Genomic DNA, 10,036 nt, shown 5'->3' with positions numbered 1-10,036 from the left:
GGAATGCCGCAGAACAGAGCCATGCCACCTGATTTCTCCTGGAGCATAATTTTTATTAGGATGAAGAACTACTTGCTGCTGAAAATTTTTCTTGCCTCTTTTACGAGTGTGGAAACACCTAGTAATCATCTGTGGGAAAGACAGCATGAATCTACATTTGTTGAGGAGTTTGTAAGATTAGTTAAATTAGTACCTGTATTCCATCTGCTTTCCTGGAGTTGGATAAAATGTCAAAGGTAGGATTATGAGTAACATACAAAGCACTACATCTTACATATGACAAGCAAGTCTGACTTGTTCTGCCTCTCTTACCAGACAAATTCTTGCTCGGCTTTCTCAATTCCCAAAGACTACTGTTTCAAAAACACTGCAGGAATCCAGTCCATCTGGACTGGGCTCTGTTTTTACAGTTTAATAGATTCTGAACTCTAAATAGAGATCCAGAGCCTCAAAGGAATTTTGGGTGCTAACTTGAAGTGATGTGAGATTAGTGGAAGCTGGGTGCTTAGCCAGTTCCTTAGCACCTAAATACCTCTGTGAAACTGCCATTAGCTCTTGCACTAAGCTACCATGAAGCTGTATGCATTTTGCAGGGTAAGCTTCTTTGCTCCTAGGTCTCCTTTTTTTCTTTTTCTTTTTTTTTTCTTTTTAGAATGTTCTAAGAATGGCAGCCCCATTTTAAAACGTGAAATTCAATGGTTTTTGTAATTATGGAATTGAAGGTATTAATCCAATACAGTGAAAACATTTCTTCAGATTTTCCCAAGATATCAGCTACAAATAGTCTCCTAGGTTGAAAAAGAAAGACTGCAGGAAGAAAAAAATAAGAAAGAAGCCCTGCTAAAACAACAGCTAAAAATAAATGTGGCTGTGCCTGCTCTCGTTAAATCATGCACCTACTTTTTAGGAATATGCAAAGTGAATATCAAACAATCTGTTACACTTCCTGGTGTCACTTCCTATGGCTCTGAACCAGTATTTCCGCCCTTATTATGAGGAATGACTACTGGAATTTTTTAACCATGACTTTCAGCCTTCTGTACAATGAATCAGACCTCAAGTGATACAGTTGATGTGTACACAGCACAGGTCAGACAACAGCATGTTGTCAGACAAGTTATTGCTCACAAAAATATACTGCTGCTGTATAGGAAAATTAACATCTATTAGCCAATTACTGTACTCTCCTTTATTTTGATCATCATGTGCTTCTTTAATGCATAATTCTCTGAGGCCAGACTTGGTATAGCAATGACATGGGGTTTTCCTTCCTCCCAAAATATATTTCAATTACCATAGAACATCCCCCCGTTTCTGTTACCTACAGACACACGCTGTATTTAAAAGCCCAAAATAGTACAAAGAGGAAGTTTTACACTATAGGATTGTTTTGCATTTTATACAGCTATTATTGGTCTGTTCATATTGATTTTCCCTTTAATTTACATATTGATGAAAATTAAATATTACAACAATGTGAGAGAATGTGTATCTTAATTAGAGCAGCAATTAAAACAATCTTTATTATCCTGTAAGATGTAGATCACTACATTCACTCTGTGCCAATTACCAAGCAATTACTTTTAATCAGTATCACATGGCATCCAATTTGACACTGTGACCTAGAAGACAGTTTCACAAGAAAAGCTCGATACCACAGGCACTTTGTATAAAGAATTTCCTTTGACCTCAAGAGAGTTTAATGCCTGGATAGGCTGCTGCTGCAAAATCTTGTCTTAGAGCTTAATCCAAAGCAGTGCTCTTCTCTCAATAAGTGTGCGTGTCCAGAACTTTCATGATTGTTTATATCTTGCAGGATTGACCCTTCGGGGCTACCATCATCTCCTTCAACAAATGCTGCTTCTACTGAAACTCAGTGAATTATCCATGTATGACACAGCAGTACTATTTCTTTTAGGTCACCGATTCATTTTTCTGATTTTTTTTGTGTTTGTTTCTTTGTACTTAAGTCTCCCTAAGTTTTATCTATAGTTATCTTAGCGAAAATCCTTCAAATGATCTCTTTTAGTTTCCATTGGTCTTAATTTCTCTTGTCTTCTACTATAATATCTGGAGCCACTGAAAACATATACAGCAGATCTGTTGTTTTGTATCAAACACACAAAACTTGCTGAAATTCCATTTCAGCAGAAATACATTTTCACATGCCACTATGTATTTAACTTTGCAAAAATCAGATGCTCCTGTGTAATTGAAAATATGACACTCTTCACTGGCCAAAATATATCCCAGCAAATTATGCAGTTGGTCATAATGCAGAGTATGTCTGTTTCAGATTTTCTTACACAAAGGAGTCAGGGGAAAAAGAAAAACTCAGTGTAGGGTTTTTTTCAGCCTAGAAACCTGTAAATATAGATGAATCATGGGAGGTATTTGGAAATAAGTGTTGCTTTATATTTGCAAATATATGCAAGTCAGTTCTGCTTAGTATTTCTTATCTTGTAGTTTCTGAAGCTTATCGCCTGAGGGAACATTTACATTTAAATAACATGACAAATACTAGTCCAAGACCAGGGGCCAATTTCAGCCAGTGTTTCAAGGTTTAGTTAAATATTTTCCTCAGAAACAAAACTGGTGTAAGAAGTCCTCACCCATTCCCCTCCTTTCCAGAGCCTGTTGTCTTTGGCTCTGCCTTTCTGCTTCACTTTATGCTTTACTGCGTCCTCGCTTGCATTGCTGCCATTGTTTGAGCATAATGATATAAACCAGATTGCTGAAATAATTTGGATTTCAAAATGCTCTTTTGTTTTGAAGGGTCTTTGTTTAACTCAGATCACTTAAGTCACCCAAGTTTATAGCACAACCCACACACATTCTAACTGGTACAATATGGTGCTGAAATACAGCGTTGTGGGAGGAAAAGGCAACCGTGGACAGGAAAAAACGGGGTGAGAATTTCGTAAACTAATTATCTGCTGGAGAGAATGCGTTGAACTATGTTTTCAGGCTTATCAACTTATCACTGACAACATAAGTTTAGGAACTGTGACTCACCAATGACAAGCTTTTCTTGCAAAGATTTTTTTCCCTTGGCTTTTCCATGCATTTATTTTTGAAGAAGGCTGAAGGCTTTATTTAAGGGGAAAAAAAATCAGATCTGAAAGAGAATTTGCCAGAAAAACAATCAGAATACTTTTCCTAAAAGCTCAAAAATGTAAATAAGAAATTGTACCAAACCTGTATCATTAAAATAGCCTTTGTTCTTTTCAGCTCCTGAGAGGAAAAGAAAACAGCTATTTTTAAAACACATTTTACTTTTATTTCTCTAATATCTACAGAGTTGCCACTCCCTTTGGTGGTTTTGAGAGAGCATCAAAGCTGGTTAAATTCAAGGTACCAGATTATAATCTACTGATGCTAAATGATCCTAGATTCATGATCCTTGCAAACCCTCTTGCTACCAGAAGATCCTTCAACAGGACTCCTAAAGGATGGACATCTGAGAATATTCCTGTAGTGTTCATTCAGCCTCCGGATTCCAATACCGTTCCAGAAACAGAGGACCTGTGAGAGAAGCTGCACTCCACATCGTACAAAACGCTCAAAGCTGCACGTCCATGTATTTTTTGGTCCAAATATTACTAAAGGCTACTGACAAAATTTTTCCTTGGCAGCTGGAATATAAGTAAAAATGTCTGATGCAGTGTGTCTTTCCTGGCACACAGTTTCATATGTAGACATACTATAAATAAAGCCATTTAACGAATGTGACTGAAATTTTCTATTTGTTTTTACATGTTCTTTTATTTCTTTTACTTCCTAAAATCTTTGCTTGCCATTTAACAACACGTGTATTAAGAGGGGAAAGAAAAAAAGCGACACTACTATCAAGGGATTTGATTTGACAGGTATACTGATTATGGGAAAACAACCAAGCAATACCAGGACAGCACACTTGGTGCACTCCCAGTACTGCCTGCTCAAGCAGTTCTGACAAACGAACCATTTCTTCCCAATCCTGCTTTCAGCCAAACCTAAGAATTTGTCATTACTTAAGTGACGGCAAGTTTCGGCCGTTTTCATCCTTTCTGACTTACTCACCTTTAATTATGGATATCAATATCTATGTCACCTGGATTTGTTACCAAAAAATGCAATGAATTTGGCAATGACTAAGTTTACACAGTGGTATGAAAAAGTACAGAGGTATTTCCTGGCTAAGTCTAGAATGTCTGTTTTAACCACAACTAAAAAATCCACCAGTGACTGGTTATGTCAAACACTCCAGACTCAGTATCACTGAGCTATGTTGCTACAAATGCTTCTGTTACTCAGAATAAATTTCATGCCTATTTTCCCTTACGGCCATAGTAAGGACTTAAAGGCATGGGAGTTTTGTTGCTCTTGGTACACTGGCAAGCTCTGACATTTTAGAAAAATCCAAATATCAGACTCTTATTAAGCATCTGGAACTACACAGGGGGCAGGCAAAAATCAGTAGGAGGATGCTCGTCTTCAAGTTACAACTACATTTTAGAAAGAGGCAAGCATCTGCTTAATATTTGCTCATTTCTAAATGCTTTTGTGTTTGAGAAGTATCCAACAACTGCAGGGCGGATACTCTAACATACAATTTAGTTTGTAAATATTTTGAAACGAAGCTTCAACCAATAGCCCACTCTTATTTCATATATCCTAGAGGCTTCTCCAGGCCATTATAGTCTCTAAGTGTGCATTCAGCATCAAAGAGGTTTCTGGGTATCTATCTCAGATACTAATTTAAAGCAGAATATTCATAACATTCTGAAATCTCTATGGTAATATGTTAATCAAATTTTATCTCAAAATAAAACCCTCAGACGACGATGATGGTAAGCAAATAAAATAAAGTTTTCCCAGATATTTTCCTTGTTAATGGTTTTGGAGGCAGTGAGCTGCAAAAGTATGTATTTCAGAAAGAACCTCAACAACTGAAAAAAAAATATGGTAGAACGAGATTTAAAAAAACCTCAACAAAAAAATTGCCTATATTTTTTGTGGGTGAAAATTGTGTCTGTAAAAATGCTTTCCATGTCTCAAATCTGGTTTCAAGGCAAGTAGTTAGCAAAGGAAATACTGTAATCTGTTTTATTTAATTTATTTTGTCATGTAAACTGCACAAACAAACGTACAGACCCTGAAGAAATTTATAACAGTAAAAAAAAAGTCAGCCTCACCAAGTGAGAACACTTTAGCAGCAAGGTGTTAGTTTGGGGACATTAACTGTGCACATTCTACAACAGTTATATGGACAAAGAAAAAAAAATATGATTTCTTCAAAATTAGAAATGCAAAGAAAAAACTATAGAGAGGAGCAATGCAAATAAGTTCTGGAGGAATTTGATTTTTATGGGCCACCACAAGCATTCATAAGCCTATGTGAACAGAAATATGAGAAAATTGCTGGACAGCATAGACACAATGAGGAAGTGATACATCATTTTTATTCTGTCATCTGTCACCCGCAGAGCAGGCCACTTTGCTTCTTATACAACACACCGAACGGTCTGTTTCCTATACACCGACGGATCCACTGGTGCAGAATGGGCTCAGGAGGCATAAGATGTTTGCCAAGTACTGAGCCTGCTATGCGTGTGTTTAGTTGATGGTCCAAATAACAGCATTAGAAGTGGCTGGAAATGAGCAACACTCCTTCAGGCCCCAAAATCTGTCTGAGAATTCTGAAATAAGCTATGCTACAGCAAAACTGGTAGGTCTAATTCCACACTCAGCTACAGTTACCAACTGCAGATGAAGACCAAGAACTCTGTGTCCTGCTTTCTACTACCACAGAGCTACATATACACCAGCAAAGCTGACGTGCCCAGAACGTGTTTTTTAGAACTGAGGCCAGCTGTCAGGGCAGATTGTGCAGCCATACTATTGCATCTGGGTGACTTTTGCCAAACTGCCTATTGGGAACAGGCCCTTGACCACGCTAAACCCCTGAAACGTGCTCGGAAACTGTTTGGGAGAGCGTTAATTGGCAGAAGCTAGGACTGGGCGATGTGTTAAGTATTCAACAGCACAGAGGATCAAGTGCCCGAGTCCAGGAATGTTCCCTGGCTGCATCAGCCTAGATGTAGCCTTTTTGTGTAAGTCTCCCTGCCAATAAACAAATCTCTCTGCCAAAAAAACAATTCCATTGCCACAAAGGAATACCTCTTGTTAAGTTTGGGAATTCAGAGATTCTCCATTAACTCCAAGGGTTTTAGCACCTGCCTTTATTTTGTGAGACACTTATAAGGCACTTCACACATGCCCTATAACTAGAGTAAAGACTAGTTTTGGGTAACTAATGATGAAAAACTTCAGAGATCAAGATCTGTATCAATTTTGGTAGACAGAGAGAGGGCTCTGAAGTGAGAGAATAAAGGTTTCTTTAGTTAGATGTCTACAAAGATCAACAAACATGTATTTTTAAATTGTCAGCAGTGCTTCTAAAAGCTTGGTTTAGCTGTAGGGAATACATCTGAAAGGATGGATTAAAGAGAAAAACACATAAGCAACAGCTTTACACACACATAAACAATCACAAGTATATAAATATTTCAGAAAATGTGCTTATAACATCACATAGACTTTATCACAAGATAAATATTTGCTTCCAAAAGAGAAAGGGACTCAAAGGGTATGCTGAAAAGGCAGGAATGTAAGGTGTAAGTATATATAGTTTAAAATATCTATAAGTCTTTTTTCCTGAAGTTGGGGTTTTTTTCTACATTTTTATTTACATTAAGGTACCTATGGCAGTAATAAAAGGCAACTTAAAAATTCTCTTCAGTGTTTTCACTAAAAATGCAGTGAATTGAGGAAACAGACTTGCTATTTCCCAGTTTATACAAACTACTCTCTGATTATAGCCCATTGAAACCAAACAAGATGTACACTTCTGAATAGCTCCATGAATCTAAGTTGTTTTTTTCAAAATATATACCTGAAACCTCTTCTGAGGTTGAGGATAAATTGGTATCAGCAATAATAGTCATCAGGAGTTCATACTTGAACCCGACACAGTTTTGGCCTGAAACTATGCTTATTGGTGTCACTTATGACATTCCTATTTCACGTATTTTGGTCAGACTCATAAAAATTGTATATTCACATTTCACTTTACTAAGTGAAATATGAATACTACTAAGCTAATAGGCCAGATTACCCTAACAGGTAAGCCTTTTGCTGGCAGCACTGAAATCATTTTGGAACCGTTACATACAGTGGAAGATGTGAAATTTGTTCTTGAACCTAGCAGGCCACAGTCTCCCTGACACTGATGATATGCTTATGTGTGGTATAAGGTATTTTTTAATGGGGTAATAAAAACCCCATATAGACCCTCTCCCAGTTTCAAAAAAACCTGCAGCTGATTTGTTTCCTGGTTCTTCTGTAATACAGATTACGTACCAGTACCAGGAAAAGAACAATTCATGACATTACATTATTACTGTCCAGAAACATTTGTTTATACTTAATCTTGTACTTCGGGTGTACTTTTTTTTAATCTGTGTACTCCCTTCTTACATATCTTAAATATGTCAGCATGTCTTGGCTGCTTCTCCTCCTGCGTAATTCATACAACTGACAGTTGTGGAAATAAATTACTATTCTATTGTCTCAAAGTATCACTCTAAATTTATTTATTTAAAAAGCTTTGTTTCTATCAGAAGCAGAAAAACACACTGGAGACAGAATTCTGATTCCAGTGAAATCAAACAAGGGTTTTGGCCCCGACCTCTTTTCAAACAGAACTTCTCAATTCATGGCATTTATTGCAGCTCAAATGTGTATTTCTAATCAAATTTTATGCTACTATGCAAGCTACGATGTGTTCAGCATCAGAATGGAAGTTTGGGATTGCAGAGCTGGGCCTAACTACGTATGTAGTTCGTTTTGCACTGTACATACGATGAAGTGCAAACAACCTTATAAAGCCTCTGAAATACTCTGGGAAAGTGCACGGTTTTTTTGAGCACATATCTACTAAAATTTTTTTTAAAAAAATTACACTCAAGGATTTCTCAGTGTGGAGTCCATAGGTTATTAGCAGTCTAGACAGAAACACTAGAAGAATCCCACAGGGGTGACAAGTCACGTAGTGCTGGCTCCTTCATTACTCCCAAAGGTTACCTACTGCTCAAAAAAAAAAAATAAAGTGCTCTAAACCATGTATAAATAATATGTTGGCCACAGAGCTGGTATGTAATTGGATGTGAGAATAAAGATGATAAAAAGATACTCATAAAGTACAGTCAGCATACTGATATAGTTTAAGAAACAAACGCTGCACATAACGTACTTTTACTAAAAGGAAATTAAAACACAGCTGAAAGGGTAAAGTCCTTCAATGAAATAATACATTATTTGAAATAGCCTGCAGGCTAAGTGTTCAAAGTAAAAACTACTACAGAGCTCTAACCCTTTGCTCCACAAAACTTGGCGCGGTTTAAGAGCAGAATAGAGGAGACTCAGAAAATGACAAAGAAAACTTCTCTGCAAGGAAAGAGTAATTAGACTATCTAAACACAAACAAAGGAAGTTAGGACAGAGCTCTCTATGCATGGTATGGAGAAGACGAAGAGGGAACAATAACACAGGAACAAACTGATTCTTAAGAAATGATAAGGAATCAACTTTAAAATGGATAGAATAAATACTTTTCCAAGCAACGCCTCATTGTGGAACCTGGTGCTCTAGAATTCTGTGGGTCAAAAACTAGTAGTAACTTCAAAATAGGATTAAACAAATTCATAGTGGTAACTTTGCCTATTATGGACAATGGTTACCGGGTGGTCTGAATCTGGGGCTTACTACTGGAAAATAGAAAGTTGTGTGAGAAAGATCACCCCAAATTTAGCTTATTTCTTTCTATAAATATCTTTCACTGGTCACTATCAAAGACTGACAAAAGAAGGATCTGGCAGTCCTATGACATACTTCTGGCTGTTTTCCAAAAATCACATGTTCAGCTACCATGACAATTCTAGCAAGTGCCCTTAGTACAGACGTTTATTAATTTCCATCAAAATACCCATTACAGGAGCAGTTAGAGGAAAGCCACATGTGAATGAGAACACTTAAAATATAAGTTAGAACCAGAGAGAGCCAGGGTTAACTTAAAAGCTCCCACACAGAGCCCAGGCGCTGCAGGGAACACAAAGCCTGACCTCAGCTACGCCTTTGGCAAGACTCCTGGTCCTATGCAGGGAGACCTCACCCTCCTGTGTCTGCACTCGCCGAGCCCCACATTAAGTACGTACCAGTTCACAACGTATCAAAGGAATTTTTCAACAAGTTATGCTTATTATGCAAAGTTTACAGAAAAATGGATAAAAGAGAAAGTAAAGTTTCCCTTCACTGATTAGAACATGAGAAGAATTTTGGGTAAAAAAGTCTGAAAAATGCAGGCTTTGTACCTGGGCCTATCACTGAGTGGTTCTGGAGACAACATATAAAATTTGTTCTTCAGTTAACTCATTAATAAAATAAAAATACTAACGCAGACTGTGTAAAGGTTTTTTTTTGGTTGAGTGGTTGGTTGGTTTTTTGTTTGTTTTTGTTTTTACTAGAACAACATTCTGCCTTTATTTTACTTGAAATAACAGACTTCAGTCTACAGTGGGCAAATTTTAACCTATGAAAGTATCAACAAATTAGTATTTGATGTTTCTCAACCAAAATATGTAAATTTCATTTGTAAGAAGTCAAATAATTTCTTTCAGTTATTTTTGGCCAAAACTATGAACTAAATTCAAGATGAATTCACTAATATTTTGGTTTTAGATGTTTTCCTGTGAACAAGCTATTCATCCAAAACACCTGGCCGAGCATTTGCAATACTTCCCTGGTTCTCAGAGACATTGTGAAAAAGTTAAATAAATACTTGCAAGAGGCAAATAATTTATAAATCACTGTAAGGGTAAAAATAAGCCTGAATATTGTGAGCCAATCATTCTTTCAAAAGCAAATGGAGATTAAAATATTCGTAGGAGTTTGTACAAAGAACAGCCTGAACTTTGCCAGTTCCGAGCTGCATGTA

At 36.9% G+C, this 10,036-nt stretch overlaps 1 protein-coding gene across 2 annotated transcripts in view; it reads left to right on the top strand.

The window, feature by feature from the left end:
• Positions 1-3,721, top strand: part of MYOZ2 (myozenin 2) — an 18,237-nt gene extending 14,516 nt beyond the window's left edge. The window contains exon 6 of one of the 2 annotated variants that reach the window (XM_009872594.1): positions 3,300-3,721. In XM_009872594.1, the coding sequence (XP_009870896.1) occupies positions 3,300-3,531 (232 nt within the window). In that variant the 3' untranslated portion in view covers positions 3,532-3,721. The remainder of the gene's footprint in view (positions 1-3,299) is intronic. The other variant, XM_009872593.1, reaches the window with a different exon arrangement.
• Positions 3,722-10,036: the final 6,315 nt, after the last annotated feature.

The sequence above is a fragment of the Apaloderma vittatum genome, unplaced genomic scaffold (assembly GCF_000703405.1).
Source record: "Apaloderma vittatum isolate BGI_N311 unplaced genomic scaffold, ASM70340v1 scaffold12877, whole genome shotgun sequence".
NCBI lineage: Eukaryota > Metazoa > Chordata > Aves > Trogoniformes > Trogonidae > Apaloderma > Apaloderma vittatum.
This window is presented reverse-complemented; position numbering and strand designations above follow the sequence as displayed.